General features: G+C 43.0%; 1 protein-coding gene and 1 non-coding gene across 2 annotated transcripts; both read left to right on the top strand.

Moving 5' to 3' along the window:
- Positions 1–5049: 5049 nt before the first annotated feature.
- LOC120043703 (nectin-3-like protein) lies at positions 5050–13945 on the top strand. Its single transcript, XM_038988253.1, has 7 exons — positions 5050–5059; positions 5508–5855; positions 8834–9133; positions 9369–9486; positions 9623–9774; positions 13245–13623; positions 13705–13945. Exons 1-7 carry the CDS (start codon positions 5050–5052, stop codon positions 13943–13945), a joined length of 1548 nt encoding a protein of 515 aa, XP_038844181.1.
- Positions 13946–14791: 846 nt separating this feature from the next.
- On the top strand, positions 14792–14867 carry trnav-uac. Its single transcript has one exon. It is a non-coding gene; the product is annotated as a tRNA-Val (tRNA).
- The last annotated feature ends 1217 nt before the right edge of the window (positions 14868–16084 follow it).

Below are 16084 nucleotides of genomic sequence, written 5' to 3'. Positions count from 1 at the left end.
CGCAAATGGGTCTTCCAAATGGACAATGACCCCAAGCATACTTCCAAAGTTGTTGCAAAATGGCTTAAGACAAAGTCAAGGTGTTGGAGTGGCCATCACAATGCCCTGACCTCAATCCCATAAAAAATGTGTGGGCAGAACTGAAAAAGCATGTGCGAGCAAGGAGGCCTACAAACCTGACTCAGTTACACCAGCTCTGTCAGGAGGAATGGGCCAAAATTCACCAAACTTATTGTGGGAAGCTTGTGGAAGGCTACCCGAAACGTTTGACCCAGGTTAAATGATTTAACGGCAATGCTACCAAATACTAATTGAGTGTATGTAAACTTCTGACCTACTGGGAATGTGATGAAAGCAATAAAAGCTGAAATAAATCATTCTCTCTACTATTATTCTGACATTTTTACATTCTTAAAATAGTGGTGATCCTAACTGCCCTAAGACAGGGAATTTTTACTAGGATTAAATGTCATGAATTGTGAATAACTGAGTTTAAATGTATTTGGCTAAGGTGTATGTAAACTTCCGACTTCAACTGTATGCTTGTCGCTAATCTTATAGGCTGATTACTTTTGATACAATAGGAGTAGCTTTCACAAACGGTTATGTTAAGCATTTCTTTGCCTTCCTCTTTCCCCTGATGGTTAGGTGATTACATTAGAGGTCCGATTTCACTGATCTGTCTTTTCTTTGTGTATACCTCTCTCTGCTTTTGAGGGGAGCCTAAAAATAACAACAGATCTCTAGTGGTCGAGCAGATCTCTAGTGGTCTGGTTATTAACATCTACCAATATATGGCTATTTAAATCCCCTGCTTCCCATTTAGAAAAATCTCCATCTTAAAGTTCCAGTTCCAGTAGTGAGCGCCCATACAGCCACTCTCTCTTCTCCTGGACAATAGGCTCATCAGAACACACATCATTCTCCCTCAGAGATTGGTCTCAGTGGATGAAACTCTGTATCTGCTGGGTTGCACTGTGATCTTTCAAGCATCACCTGTTTGGAGTGAGTGAATGCCCTTTTGTGGAATTCCTGGCTGGGAATGCAGTCGCTATGTGTAACTAGCTAATTAACTCCATCACTGTCAGCTCACTAACTAGCCTTATTGAGCCACCAGGAAGTGACACAGCTGCCACTGATATTTGACATGCCTAACAAGAGTCAACAGCTGTCCAACAGTAAACGCAATGCTGTGGTTCCACCCTGTAGACCTAGGAGCCAAGGTTGCAAAGTCAACTGTGGTCAATGCAGGGCACTTCAGCAATGGGAAAATTCACATACCTAGTCGTTGCGTTACGTGCTAGTCAAACATCAGAGAATTCAGGGAAGGATTACAAAGAGTTTCTGAGTGTTTCCCGTCCTTTATTTGCTTGAGATCCCACCCCTATAAAATGGCACAACTCAACTGTTAATCTCTAGGGCACGACAGGGCGGTCAGAAAATATATTTTTGTCCTCTGTTTTTTCGACCAATTGATTGGTTGAAATTTTCAAGCGTATATTTTTCAATATGAAGACATACCCTATGTTTGAATACAATCAATGTAGGATACTGAGCTTGTCTGATGCTTTAAGCACTGCAATTTAAAAATGAAAACATACTTATTACTAAAGAGGGAGCCAGAGGTCAATATAGACTAACCAGAAGAAAAAAACTCTTCTGGTCGGTCGGAACCTTTTCCTTTTGGAGTGCCAAATTATCCTACCATTTCTACTGATCTGGGTGCCAGTTATCATTTTTATATGCACATTTTTGTGGAGCAGTTTAATTTCATTTAAAGTAGTCTTCATATCTCAAAATCAATGTCATGTGGTTAATCAAAATTATAAAGGAAAATTATGCAAATCTAAAAGTAACTTCTATTGCCATTTGTCAATATGTAAAAATAGCCTACATAAAGCCAACAAATAAAAATATTGCAGCCTGCAGGTAAATATCCTGACGAAAAATAAATATCCTATAAATCACATTGGCTAAGCATGACCTGACTGCAAGGAACTTGAAACATTGTATTAACTTGGTCTGGCCCAAAGCTTGTGCTAGCAAACTTGCAACATTTATATAAAATATTCTGGGTCCTCAGAGTTTCCAGCACCAGTGAGCTCCGGACAGACACAAGAGATAAGAAGTAATCAGGTAGGCCTATTTTATGACGTTTCTACCGGATCAGAGCATGACATTTTTTCCTTTTCACACCGAGTGGTTATCGGAAGGTAGCTGGAAATATTTTTCAAATAGGCTATGTTGAGGAACTATTGTCATTCTCAATGGATGTTAAAGCAGACTTTGTTAATTGCTGTTTGAGGCGAATAATAAAATATTTGAGAAACTCCACAGTGATGAAGACAATCAGAAATAGTATCAGATCCCCAAATGGGCACACTTACTGTACAGTATAGGCCTACATTTGCACGCAGGTTGACTAGTCCTACTTCTATATGTGTAATCGGGTGCGTGTCCTTACTAAAGATTGGCAGGAGTGCTCCAAACAAAAGACAATTAATACTTTGACGACTCATAAATGGAATGAAATAAACCAAAACCTTTTTCTCACAAGTGTAGCCTAGGTTGTGCGCTCTGCAATCAATGTGTCCGCTCCTACAATGACAACGGTAAGACTATTTATAATAATAATAATACAATTGTATGCATTAACAGAAATTAAGGGAAAGGAGGATACCTAGTCAGTGGTACAACTGAATGCCTTCAACTGAAATGTGTCTTCCACATTTAACCCAACCCCTCTGAATCAGAGGTGTGGGGGGATGCCTTAATCGACATCCACGTCTTCAGCGTCCGAGGAACTGCCTTGCTCGGGGGCAGAACGACAGATTTTTACCATGTCAACTCGGGGATTCAATCCAGCAACCTTTCGGTTACTGCTCCATCGCTCAAACCACTAGGCTACCTGCCGCCCTTAACCAAACAAGCATTGTAGCTAATTTCCCCCCAACATCAGACGTCCCCTAAGGTCGGACACTCTCTAGCGGTTAGAGGATTAAATCACCTCACTCAACATTTAAATGGACGAAAATAACTTTACGTTTTGCGACTAAAGACACTCTTCTAGCTAGCTGACCACCGATTTTCATTAAGTTAGGTTTTGAGATTTTTCAAAAAAGTAATATATGCACATTTTGTGGGACACGCTGTATATTGTAAAATTCGACTGCGTGACTGACCACACGTCATTTAATATCCAACTTTTTACTTCTGAAATATAGCTTCTTCTTTTTTTTACCGAAAGGTTAGCCAACTTCGGATACAAGGTTGTTGTCTTTTTTTTTTTTTTTTTCAAAATGAAATGGATATATCTTGTAATTGAACAAAATAGTAAGGTGGCCAATAACTAGGGACCGTATGCCGATTTTTAATATGGGACGTATTTTTTTTTGCTAACCCGCTTATCAAAAAGAAATGTCAAACATGCTAATTGCTAAACCGTTAGCTAACATTTTTACGACACCAATAATCACAAAACATTGATGGCTTGATCACAAGAACACTTTTGAAGGTAATATGTTTCTTAAACTCTTTTGAATATGCTGATAATACGTGGTGCTACGCTAGATGAGAAATTATGGGAATTAACAGTAAATCTACTACTGGTGTGCCAACCCTGCCACGTCCGCAATTGATTAGTCCACTCAGACAGGCGTGTATCAGATGTCTTGTGTGCCATATTTTGAAAAAAAAAAGGATTTGCCACTGCGCTACTAAAAAATATTGATTGACCAAACAATCGACAAGTCGACTAAATGGGGTCAGCCCTCAAACTCTGTCTTTTAACGAATGGTCCTCTTGTTGATTTCCTCCTCTCCTCCCTCCTTATGGCATTCTAATGTCATTGTCACCCTCTCTGTGCTCAGGTCTCAGGCTTCCAGGTTAGGAGGTTGGAGGGACACTCAGGAAAATACTTCTGTTGGGTTGGCTGAGAGATTGGGCTGGGGTTGTTGGCTCGACAACAACAGGCAGAATGTTTTGAGTCCGTTGCCAAGCAATGCAGCGGGTTTTGATTTACGATGACGTCTTCCCACTGGCAGCTTGTTGCAATTAGTGATGTGGTTGTGTGGTGAGTGCAGCATGGTGGTATTATTATGATGTTCGGGTTTATTTATCTTTCTGGGACTCTTTCCTTCCACAGTTTTTTTTTCTCTTGGACAGCAGAATCTCTTAGTGATATATTTGTTTCCTCATCTGTTTCATATGACCCTTTACTTACTTTAGACGGTTCCTTCTCCCACTAACACTTTCATCATATTGCCATATCTTCTCCCTGTCTTCCTTTCTCTTCCTCCCACCTTTCTCTCTCCCTCTGTCTGTGTCTGTGGAGTACTGCGGTTTATGTCTCTGTCTGCCTGTCTCCATCTCTCCTCCCCCTCTGCCTGTGTCTCTGGAGTACTGCTGATCTTAATGCTGTGAGTGTGGACAGGCCATGTTAATAACTAGAGGGGATGACAGAGCTTTAGGGGCTAGTTCTGATTGGATACAGGGACAGAGCGAGGGGTTTGTTTCATAAAGGGCTGCTTTTAATTCCTGGATTCAGGTCAGGAGTAGGGCAGGCAGGCAGCTATTGTACAAGAATACACTGATCTGTGGAACAAACACACAAACACTGGACTGTGTATTATGTTGATGGAAAACCAAATGTTGGTTGCTGTGGATTCAGGATCAGATCAGCACAGATGTCTGTGAATGCTTAGTTTGATGGAACCTACTAAGTTTTTTTGGTTTGGGAATGTCTTAGCGGAGCTGACGTCAGTGCTCTTTCAAGTAAATGTTGTTCACAAAACCATCTCGCTCTCCCGACCACACACACACACACTATTACACCCAACATGATGAATGTTTATTGATAGTGCCTCGAGAGGAGACTATGATCATCTTCAGATGACACACGCATGAAACGAAGAGATCTAGTTGGTGAGGTCACCCTTGAATACTGGTTTATGTCACAGGCTTATATATGGTTTGAGGACTTTATAAAAGAGTCCAGCTGTAATGAATGGTGCTTGAGTGTCATCCATGATTATATGACTAGGTGTATCCATGGCTCCGCGTATGTGTGTGTGTGTGTGTGTGTGTCGTGCACTCCTGTGTGTTTGTAAGAGATACTGCACCTGCTGCTGCTGTTGTAGTACTAGCAGGTTGTCCTCACATGTCCTCCTTACCTATTCACAAACCTTAACACACACATATTCACAAGCTGTGTATGTGTTTCACAGTTTTATGGTAAATTATGTGATTCTGAGAGACCGATGTAGGTACTTTATTGCCATCATCAGTGGGCATATTGAATGTACAGCCATACACATTACACACACCCACTTACAGGCTTATGTTTCACTGCCCAAGTACAACTGTTAGGATTATACTTAATAACTTAACATATTCCCCACTGCTTTTCTCTCAATGTTACTACTAACAGTAGTTCTTTAGAAATAATTGGAATGAACTGATCGTTGATGGTGAAACTATTCATTCTTTGTTTCTCTCCCTGGCTCCAGGTGTGGGGGGCAGTCAGGTGTTGGTGCCCCAGAAGGTGAGTGCTGTATTGGGGAAGAACGTGACGTTGGGCTGTAGCGTGGAGGTGGAGGCCAACCTGAGTCTTACCCAGAGTTCCTGGGAGCGCCGGCTGCCCACAGGCTCGGTGACGGTGGCGGTGTACAACCCCGTGTTCGGTATCTCCATCCCCCCGGACTACGTTCGCCGCCTGTCTTTCCGCTCACCCTCCTCCCATGACGCCACCATCGTACTGGAGGACGTGGGCTTCGCCGACATTGGAGTGTACACCTGCAAGGTGGCCACCTTCCCCCTGGGCAACACACAGGCCTCCACCACTGTCAGCGTGCTCGGTAAGAATGTGTTTGCAGGTGTGTGTGTGTCTGTGTGCAACACACCTTTTGTAAATGTATGTGTGTGTTTGTCTGGCTAATAGTGTGCTTGTAAGATTCTGAAATGTAATTCTGTATCTTAGTACAGTGCCTCTTGTAAATTGAATGAATAATGCATACCAATATTCTGGGGGAGAGACATCCTGCTCACATCACTGAGCCGGAGGGAAAGTGGTAAGACAAAGTGGAAGAGGAAAAAAGAAGGGGGAGAGCGAGAAAGGAAAGTGGTGAGAATGAGTGATTGGAATAAGGGTTGGCCGATGAAGTGGCGTTGCAGTGAGAAGAGTCATGGAGATTTGCTGTGGGGTAAACAGTATGACAGTTGGGTACAGTTGAGAGAATGAGAGGAGGGGTGTAGGAATGGGAACGAGGGGCAAAGGGAGGGGTGTAGAAGAACAGGGTGCTATAATTAGAGCTAGAGAAATGCGGTGGGCAATAAGGCGTATGTGTGTTGCACAGTTGAAACGTCCCTCTATTTTAAGGGATCTCCTGGGAGGGGCTGGGGTTGGATAGATGGATAGATCTATCATTCCATGCAAAGCCATGGCTTATAGATGTGTCATATGTGTGTGTGTGTGTGTGTGTGTGTGTGTGTGTACATATATGTATACATATGTATACATTCATATACGTATGCATTTATACAAACAAAATGTTTTATTTTTTATTTAACCTTTATTTAACCAGGTAGGCTAGTTGAGAACAAGTTCTCATTTACAACTGCGACCTGGCCAAGATAAAGCATAGCAGTGTGAACAGACAACAACACAGAGTTACACATGGAGTAAACAATAAACAAGTCAATAACACAGTAGGGGGAAAAATGAGTCTATATACATTGTGTGCAAAAGGCATGAGGAGGTAGGCAATAAATAGGCCATAGGAGCGAATAATTACAATTTAGCAGATTAACACTGGAGTGATAAATCATCAGATGATCATGTGCAAGTAGAGATACTGGTGTGCAAAAGAGCAGAAAAGTAAATAAATAAAAACAGTAAGGGGATGAGGTAGGTAAATTGGGTGGGCTGTTTACAGATGGACTATGTACAGCTGCAGCGATCGGTTAGCTGCTCAAATAGCAGATGTTTAAAGTTGGTGAGGGAAATAAAAGTCTCCAACTTCAGCGATTTTTGCAATTCGTTCCAGTCACAGGCAGCAGAGAACTGGAAGGAAACGCGGCCAAATGAGGTGTTGGCTTTTGGGATGATCAGTGAGATATACCTGCTGGAGCGCGTGCTACGGGTGGGTGTTATCGTGACCAGTGAACTGAGATAAGGCGGAGCTTTACCTAGCATGGACTTATAGATGACCTGGAGCCAGTGGGTCTGGCGACGAATATGTAGCGAGGGCCAGCCGACTAGAGCATACAGGTCGCAGTGGTAGGTGGTATAAGGTGTTTTAGTAACAAAACGGATGGCACTATGATAAACTGCATCTAGTTTGCTGAGTAGAGTATTGGAAGCTATTTTGTAGATGACATCGCCGAAGTCGAGGATCTGCAGGATAGTCAGTTTTACTAGGGTAAGTTTGGCGGCGTGAGTGAAGGAGGCTTTGTTGCGAAATAGAAAGCCAATTCTTGATTTGATTTTGGATTGGAGATGTTTAATATGAGTCTGGAAGGAGAGTTTACAGTCTAGCCAGACACCTAGGTATTTATAGATGTCCACGCATTCTAGGTCGGAACCGTCCAGGGTGGTGATGCTAGTCGGGCGGGTGGGTGCAGGCAGCGAACGGTTGAAAAGCATGCATTTGGTTTTACTAGCGTTTAAGAGAAGTTGGAGGCCACGGAAGGAGTGTTGTATGGCATTGAAGCTCGTTTGGAGGTTAGATATCACAGTGTCCAAGGAAGGGCCAGAAGTATACAGAATGGTGTCGTCTGCGTAGAGATGGATCAGGGAATCACCCGCAGCAAGAGCGACATCATTGATATATACAGAGAAAAGAGTCGGCCCGAGAATTGAACCCTGTGGTACCCCCATAGAGACTGCCAGAGGACCGGACAACATGCCCTCCGATTTGACACACTGAACTCTGTCTGCAAAGTAGTTGGTGAACCAGGCAAGGCAGTCATCAGAAAAACCGAGGCTACTGAGTCTGCCGATAAGAATATGGTGATTGACAGAGTCGAAAGCCTTGGCCAGGTCGATGAAGACGGCTGCACAGTAATATCTTTTATCGATGGCGGTTATGATATCATTTAGTACCTTGAGCGTGGCTGAGGTGCACCCGTGACTGGCGTGAGTGTGTGTATGTGTATATATATGTGTGTATGTGTGTGTGTATATTTATATAGATGTGTGTATATACATACATATATACATGCATGCATACATACATACGTATGTACATGTATGTATGTATGTATGCATATATATATATATATATATGTATATGTATATGGAGAACAGGAGGGTTTCTTAAAGAAAAACTAACAGGTCTGTGAAAGCCGGAATTCTTACTGGTTGGTAGGTGATCAAATACTTATGTCATGCAATAAAATGCAAATTAATTACATTAAAATCATACAATGTGATTTTCTGGATTTACAGACCTCTACATGCTTTGTAAGTAGGAAAACCTGCAAAATCGGCAGTGTATCAAATACTTGTTCTCCCCACTGTGTATATATATGTATGTATGTGTGTGTATACATACATACATACATACATACATACATACACACTCTTTCTTTTGGAAAGGTTACAGGATGTCCCTGAGCTGCTACTGCATAGAAGTAAAGGGGGGAAACTAGGGAGATGGAGAGTGGTAGATGTGGACCGAAAGAAACAAGAGCTTGGTGAATGACTGAAAGAGGGTGTGTGTTTGGAAGCTCTCCCAGACTCAGGAACTCAACTCTACTTCCCTAGAGGCTACTGGAACTCTGACTAAACAGTACAGCTCTTTCTCTCCATTTCTCTCTCTCCTCTCTCTCTCAGTGGAGCCCAAGGTGTATGTGTCGGCTGGCTCGGTGGCTCTGATCGATGAGGGCAATGAGACGGTGGTGGCTACCTGCATCGCTGAGCGGGCCCTCCCCCCTGCCGAAGTCTCCTGGGAGACGGACCTGTTTGGCCATTCAGAGGTGACGCTGCAGGACGAGGCCAACGGCACCACCAGCACCCAGGTGCACTACCTGTGGCAGCCCACCCGCCACGTCCAGGGTCACGCCCTCACCTGTGTGGTGCGCCATCCTGCCCTGCACACAGACTTTAGGATCCCCTACCAGCTCAACGTGGAGTGTGAGTCTCTCTGTCTGTGTGTGTGCGTGCGTGATTGAACACGAGTACCCACAAGACTTCCTTTTTTGTTCACAATCATTCACAGATTAGTCATGTCTATCATGATGGAATTTAGACAGAATTGATTGATTTGACTGATTCACATGTCATTTCACACCATTTGTTTTTGGGGGGGGTTATTATGCTTTTCCAGTTGCTATATATGTTAATCCTCCTCTGTGTCTTGTCTCTGCAGATGCCCCAGACATTGTGGTGGTAGGTTATGATGGTGACTGGCACGTGGGCCGCGAGAGCGTCCAGCTGACCTGCAAAGCCAAGGCAAACCCACCAGCCCACCACTTCAGATGGATCAGGTTTGTGAGCGTGTGCGATCGTGTTTTTATGTGTGCACAAATTTGTTCACACTGCAGATTGAACATTGAACCAGTGTTTGTGTATAATTGTGTCCGTCTTTCATTTTGTGTTCTTGTATGTGTGTGTGCATCCCAGACTGGACGGGGACATGCCAGAGGGGGTGGAGACACTGAACAGCACATTGCTGTTTCTGAGGCCCCTCCAAAGGAATGACTCTGGAGTCTACAGGTGTGAGGTTGCCAATGCCATCAACCTACGCAGCAGGGACCTGCGGATACGCATACAAGGTGAGAGGGGAAACGCTGCTGAATATGCACATAGCTTGCTATTGCACACATTCTCCCTGTTTCTCTTGGGGAGAACTTGAAGCGTTCAGCATAGAGATAATACCATGGAGATGAGTCTTGATTTATCTCTATGGATAATACTATCTCTGTGTCTCTATGGTTCTCACTACTAAACACTTCACTTATAACTTTTTTTTATGCTTTTGAAACAATGGTATACTTTTCTGAGGATGAATCACATTTAAACACACACAGAAACACACATGGTCCATCCAGCATTTCGTCATTCTAAACCCTAATCCATCTAAGCTTGAGGGTGTGTCAGTGTTTGAATTGAAGCGAGCTGCCACGCTGTATTAGTGCAGATTATTTCTGTTCCTCAGATGTAAGAGTCTTAATTGGGGCCTGATTAGTCTTGATTAGGTCTCCAGATGTTCAACAGGAGAGGAGAGCTCCCTAGTTCTCTGGCCAAACCCATCTGTCTGTCTGCTCATCCCTAATCATCATCTCATACCACTAACTCACTCCTCCTCTGCTTTGTCACCTGTCCCCTGTTGTTCCCCTGGCCTGGCATGTGTGTCTCTCTCTTCTGTGCAATATGATCATCATGTCCCTGAGGTTTTGTTAACCCCCTCACCTCCCTCGGCTCATAAACCTTTCTTCTCTTCGTGAATTAAGCTTTCAGTATGACTACTGTACATCTCTCTCTCCATCCCTCTTTTTTGTTACTCTTTTGCGCTTTCTCTCTCTCTCTATACTCTCTCTCGCCGTGTGTGTGTGACGCAGTGAAAGGCAGAGGCGTGCAGCCTTGACTGAGATGATGATGATGTCCCAGATTCATAAAATATTCACCAGTTCTTTTCAACTCTTATTCATTATTTATTAAACATATATTTTTTTGCTTTTCCCTTTGAGGGGAGCTCTGTGGTTTTGTGCGTGGTGTGTGTTCTCTGTGTGCGCACTTCTGGGTATTGTGTTTCACTCTTGTGTGTGCTCGCCCACACGTTTGTGCAGTTTCTCCGCATGGAGTCAGGATGACGTCATCCTGTTGGATCTGAGAGTCTGATATCTCTACAGACATCTGACCTGGAACTAGGACTGGAGTGTTTTTTTATGTCGCTGTTTTAAGAACTTCACAACATCACTGAACACTTTTAGGGGAAACCTTTCACACATGTGCAGTCCTAATCCAATCACAACCACAGCTAGGGTTGCAAAGGGAGGGTATATATCACTGGAACATTTCTAAGTTTAACAGGAAACTACCAGAATTTTGGTATCTTTCAAGGGCTTTATGTAATCTCTCACAAGACATCTAGTGGCCCTTTTGGGTACTTCAGATTATCACAGGCATCTAATTATCTCTGGCCTTCTGCATGGCCTTATCACATGTAAAATATATTAAATCATTGAATAAGATTATTACAAAATACATAAATGAATGACAAAGCTGTAAAACCATTATGCTAAATAAAAACCATCAACTTAGTGAATACATTTGATGTTTTAATATGAGGGTTTCAGCATTAAGTATGTATTCGTTTTACTATGTAAGTATGTATTTGTTTTACTATGTAAGTATGTATTTGGGGGCAGTTGTGAAAAAGTAAATAGTTCAAAGTAATGCCATTGTTGATTAGATGCTTTTTTTCATTAATTAGGCTATTTTCTCTTGAACCATATGGTTTATCTACTAGAAACTCATGGACAATATGGACACAGATATAATAAATGAATACTATACATGTTTAATAAAGTTATTCAAGTATAAATTACCAAAGTTATGATAGAGTGCCAGATATTTTCTGTTAATTGCCCAAATTACTGAAGATTCTGGTAACTTTGGTAAATTACCGGTAGCTTTGCAACCCTGACCTCAACAGTTAAATACAGACTCAGCAAGTCCGGACAGAAATACCAGCGGATGGAATAAGGAGAGCAGCATGTCTCATCTGTTGATGAAAGGTGCTTGATCATGGTTCATCTGACCTAAAGAACATTATAGGGAGCATGTGAAGATCTGGATCAAGTCATCAACACATGGCCATACACAGGGAGTGTCCAAAACACTTTTTCGAACTGACTGAATTGTAAAGGAGTGATTTGCCATTTTGCCCATCTCTTTTCCCTGAACCACTCCCTGACATTTTAGTAGTCCTTCCCATCTCTCCAAGTCCCCTAACGCCTTGGTAGTCCTTCCCATCTCTCCAAGTCCCCTAACGCCTTGGTAGTCCTTCCCATCTCTCCAAGTCCCCTAACGCCTTGGTAGTCCTTCCCATCTCTCCAAGTCCCCTAACGCCTTGGTAGTCCTTCCCATCTCTCCAAGTCCCCTAACGCCTTGGTAGTCCTTCCCATCTCTCCAAGTCCCCTAACGCCTTGGTAGTCCTTCCCATCTCTCCAAGTCCCCTAACATCTTGGTAGGCCTTCCATCTCTCCAAGTCCCCTAACATTAGTGCTGACTCTATTCTAGACATCCCTTCCCTCCTACGTATCAGTGCCTTACGACATTCTCAATGACAAAGACATGTTTCTCTTTATTTGAAATGCTCAGCATAAGTTCTCCATAAAGTCTTTATAAGCACCCATAACAGGCATATAATAATCATAAAAGTGTTCATCAGTTCATTCGACCTGATTTTAATGGCGGTAGCTACAGAATGTTGTGATTGATTGTCCCTCTAAAGCAGATCTGTGCAATACGGAACAAATCTTCTCTTCCTTGCAAAGATTTACAGGGCAAGGAAAATAGTGTTGAGTGTCCATGACTAACAGTTGACAGTGTGTATGTCATGCAGTGCCTAAAGTTGTCCGCAAACATTATATGTGGGCATTATGAACAGCTTATACCACTTCAAATAAGATGTTACTGACAAAAGCTAGTCAGCATTGAGTTCGATTCATGATTGTTTTAAGAATTTGTTTTTGCTTTGTAGAGGACTTAGTTCCTAATCACTCATCTCTGGTTCCTAAACTAGTAACATCTACATCCCTCTGCCTTACCTTGCCTTTCCATTCTTTTGTGATTAGTGTAATGCTCACTCTGTCTCTGGTTTTCTACCGATCAGGCTACTGCCCATTTGGCTGCTATAAGCTGCATGTTTTTTTAGTCTTTATTGTCATTTTGTATGCATTACCTCAATCCCGAAATATCAAAACTTAATTTACCACATCTATACGTTTTAAAGGTAACTTCTATCCTCAAGTGGTCTGTCAAGAGATCTAACAACAACATACTTTGTTCAGATAACATGTCAATGCAAACCTGAGGCTGTTATGAGCATGTTGTTTTAGATGTAGAAATGTTTGTAGTTTTCTCATGTCTACCTATCCCCTTTCAGTAATATGCTGATGTAGTTGGCATTGACATTCTCTACTTTTCTGTCTGTTCATCCCTCCCTCCCTGACTCTCTACTTCCCTCCTCCCTCCCTCCCTGACTCTCTACTTCCCTCCTCCCTGCCTCCCTCATTAGATCCTCCCACCACCTCCATGCCCTCCACCACCCCTGTGCCTGTCCTAACTGGCTCTGCCTCCTCCTCCACCTCTGTGGGAGACAAGCAACGGGTCCTCTTCACCTCCCCCACCCTGGCAGCCCTGCCCCCTGCCAACCAACTGGGCACCATTGTGGGTGGAGCTGTGGGCGGCGCCTTGTTCCTCCTGCTGCTGCTAGTGCTGGGCGGGGTCTGTTACCTCCGACAACGACAGACCTTCCACGGGGACTACTACACTAAGCAGTACCTAGGGCCTTCAGACATGCAGAAGGCTCCTCCACAGCACGAGCTCCACCCCTCCAAGCCTGCCAATAATGTTTTTGTAGACAAGGACCGCGAGGAGTGGGGCGACCGCGAACGCAACCACGAGCGGGACCGCGAGCGCCTCCACCTGCATCCAACATCAACAACCATCATGAACAGCCACAACCACAGAGAGCCAGAGCGCCAGCCCAATGGCCGCACGAGGGCGATGAGAAATGGAGAACACCATGACCACGACCACCTGCGTAGCTACCCCAGCCCCCACCAGACTAGCCATGCCAGATACGCTGCCCCACCACACCCGCTGAGCAACGGCTCCCCCTACTTGTCGGATGACTGCTATGACAGTGGGGCCGAGGGGGACTATGTCTCTCATATGGACGGCTCAGTGATCTCACGCAGGGAGTGGTACGTCTGACCCCACCACCACCACCACCAGGCACGCTACCCTACCAACAGACTCTGCCACCAGAGAGAAGAGACAACGCTGCAGAAATCACAGGAGGATTTCATACATTATTCAACAAAAGAGAATACTCACACGTTCTGCCTCTCTCTCAAGCTGTCATACATTTTGGCATCTCCTTAGTTCCCTCTCTTTTTGGTTTGTCATTTCTCAGTTATTTTCCCTTGATTTTGATCGTCATCATGGAAGGTGTGGATTGCCTAGCCACACTGTGGACATGCCTTCATTCTGCACTAGAGGGCAAATCTGTGTTTACTAGCTAATGTGGGGTGGGGTGGGGGGGGGGCTTTCCCCAAAGAAAGATTAAGTAGGAAGGGAAGAGAAATCAAAAAGTGGAGAGTATTTCTGGCACATACAATATTATTTGGTACAGTACAAGGATAGCATGGCTACAAATCACACAACATTATACTCATTGTGTGTGTGAGTGTATTATGAGTACCAGTGCCAACTTTGTCAGTAGATGCTGTCATTGCAGCAGGATGTCATAGGCTAGAACTAAGTCTGCAATGTTATGTATCAGTGTGGTGGTCTGTCTCACTGTCTCAGATAGCAGTACCGTAATGATAACTAATGAGTTAGAACTGGGTTTTAGTTAACCTTTATCACCTTTTCATATAGCGATTTTCAGCCCTATATAGAATATAAAAATATATGAAACAATGACAGATGAGGGGACGGCTGTATAATGCATTCTCTAAGCACCCTCTCCTTCTCTTTAATTATTTGTGCTTTAGTCTTCATTTTATATATAATCCCAAATGCCCGTAGTAATAGAGTACGATTAGTAGACTGCAGGGTCCCGTGTGGCTCAGTTGGTAGAGCATGGTGCTTACAACGCCAGTGTTGTGGGTTCTATTCCCACTGGGGACCAGTACGAAAATATATGCACTCACTACTGTAAGTCGCTTTGTATAAGAGCGTCTGCTAAATTACAAACATTTTAAATGTAGACTTTATATTTAGGGCCGTCTAGAAAACAGTGAATGGGGCATAATCATTTTTGCTTCAGTTTTGTTATTTCATCTGTAATACAGTGAAGTAAATAGAGATTATTCATGGTTCTCTATCATCTAGTGAAATTTCCTCTGTTACGCACTGCTCTGGGTTCAGTTATGTGACCAGTGCCTTATCCCAGAAGAGCAGTAAAGTGAGTAGTAAAGTAACTTAAACTATGATAGTGTTATTTTTGCAGACAGAAGTGCAAGGTCTGTTTGGTCCTCTGAGAGAGATTTGTTTGTTGCCTTTCTTTTCTACTTTTTTCCCACTGTGTTTTGATTGAGGGATTCTTTTTGTGCCATATCCTCTTTTCTCTCTCTAAGCCATGAAGTTTGACGATAGCATTATTTTTGCTCACACAATGAATGACATTTGCAACGTCTTCAAGTTGCAAAACACCTGAACAAAGCTGATCTAAGCTAAAAGGGTGATTTAATTTAATTATTGCACAGTTCCTGTATGTCCGTTTTCTGTTAGGGCAGCAGAGTTAAGTGTGCATGGTATATAAGAAAATGACGGTGGGGATTTCCAGATTCCAGAATGTTTTGTTTAGTTTTTGTACAAAGTGAGAGAATGGAGAGTGAAGCGCACTAGTGCACCTCACCAGGGTTGATCTCCAACCGTATTTCACATTCTCCTTGCAAGCACCTTCATGTTATTCATGTTTGTTTTGTATACAAGAGAAGAGCTAATGTAAGAAAAAATAAAGAAAAATGAATGCAAGAAAAAATAATTGAAAATAATCACATGCTGTATCATCTACGACCACAAGCATTATTTTGTAAATCTTTTTTGAGATACTTTTGTTTTCAATAAAGCACCTTTTTTCTGTGTCGCATTTCCTGATTGATCTGATCTCCTAGACTGAAGCCGCCCGCATCACAAGCTCCCTCAGGCTGCTACTTTACTCTCAAACTGATAATTCTCCCTGTGCTCTTCAAAGTGACGTCATCTCTAGCTCAGTCACTCATTTTTCAGCCGACTTTAAAGGCTTGTAGAGACTGACGGATCTACAAATCACCTTTCATTATAGATAACTACTCAATATTTTTTCTAGATCAGTCAGTCACAGTACAGCTATGATCCAGCATG

The sequence above is a fragment of the Salvelinus namaycush genome, chromosome 3 (assembly GCF_016432855.1).
Source record: "Salvelinus namaycush isolate Seneca chromosome 3, SaNama_1.0, whole genome shotgun sequence".
Taxonomy (NCBI): Eukaryota; Metazoa; Chordata; class Actinopteri; order Salmoniformes; family Salmonidae; genus Salvelinus; species Salvelinus namaycush.
The sequence above is the reverse complement of the archived record's forward strand: the minus strand, read 5'-3'. Positions and strand labels throughout refer to the sequence as shown.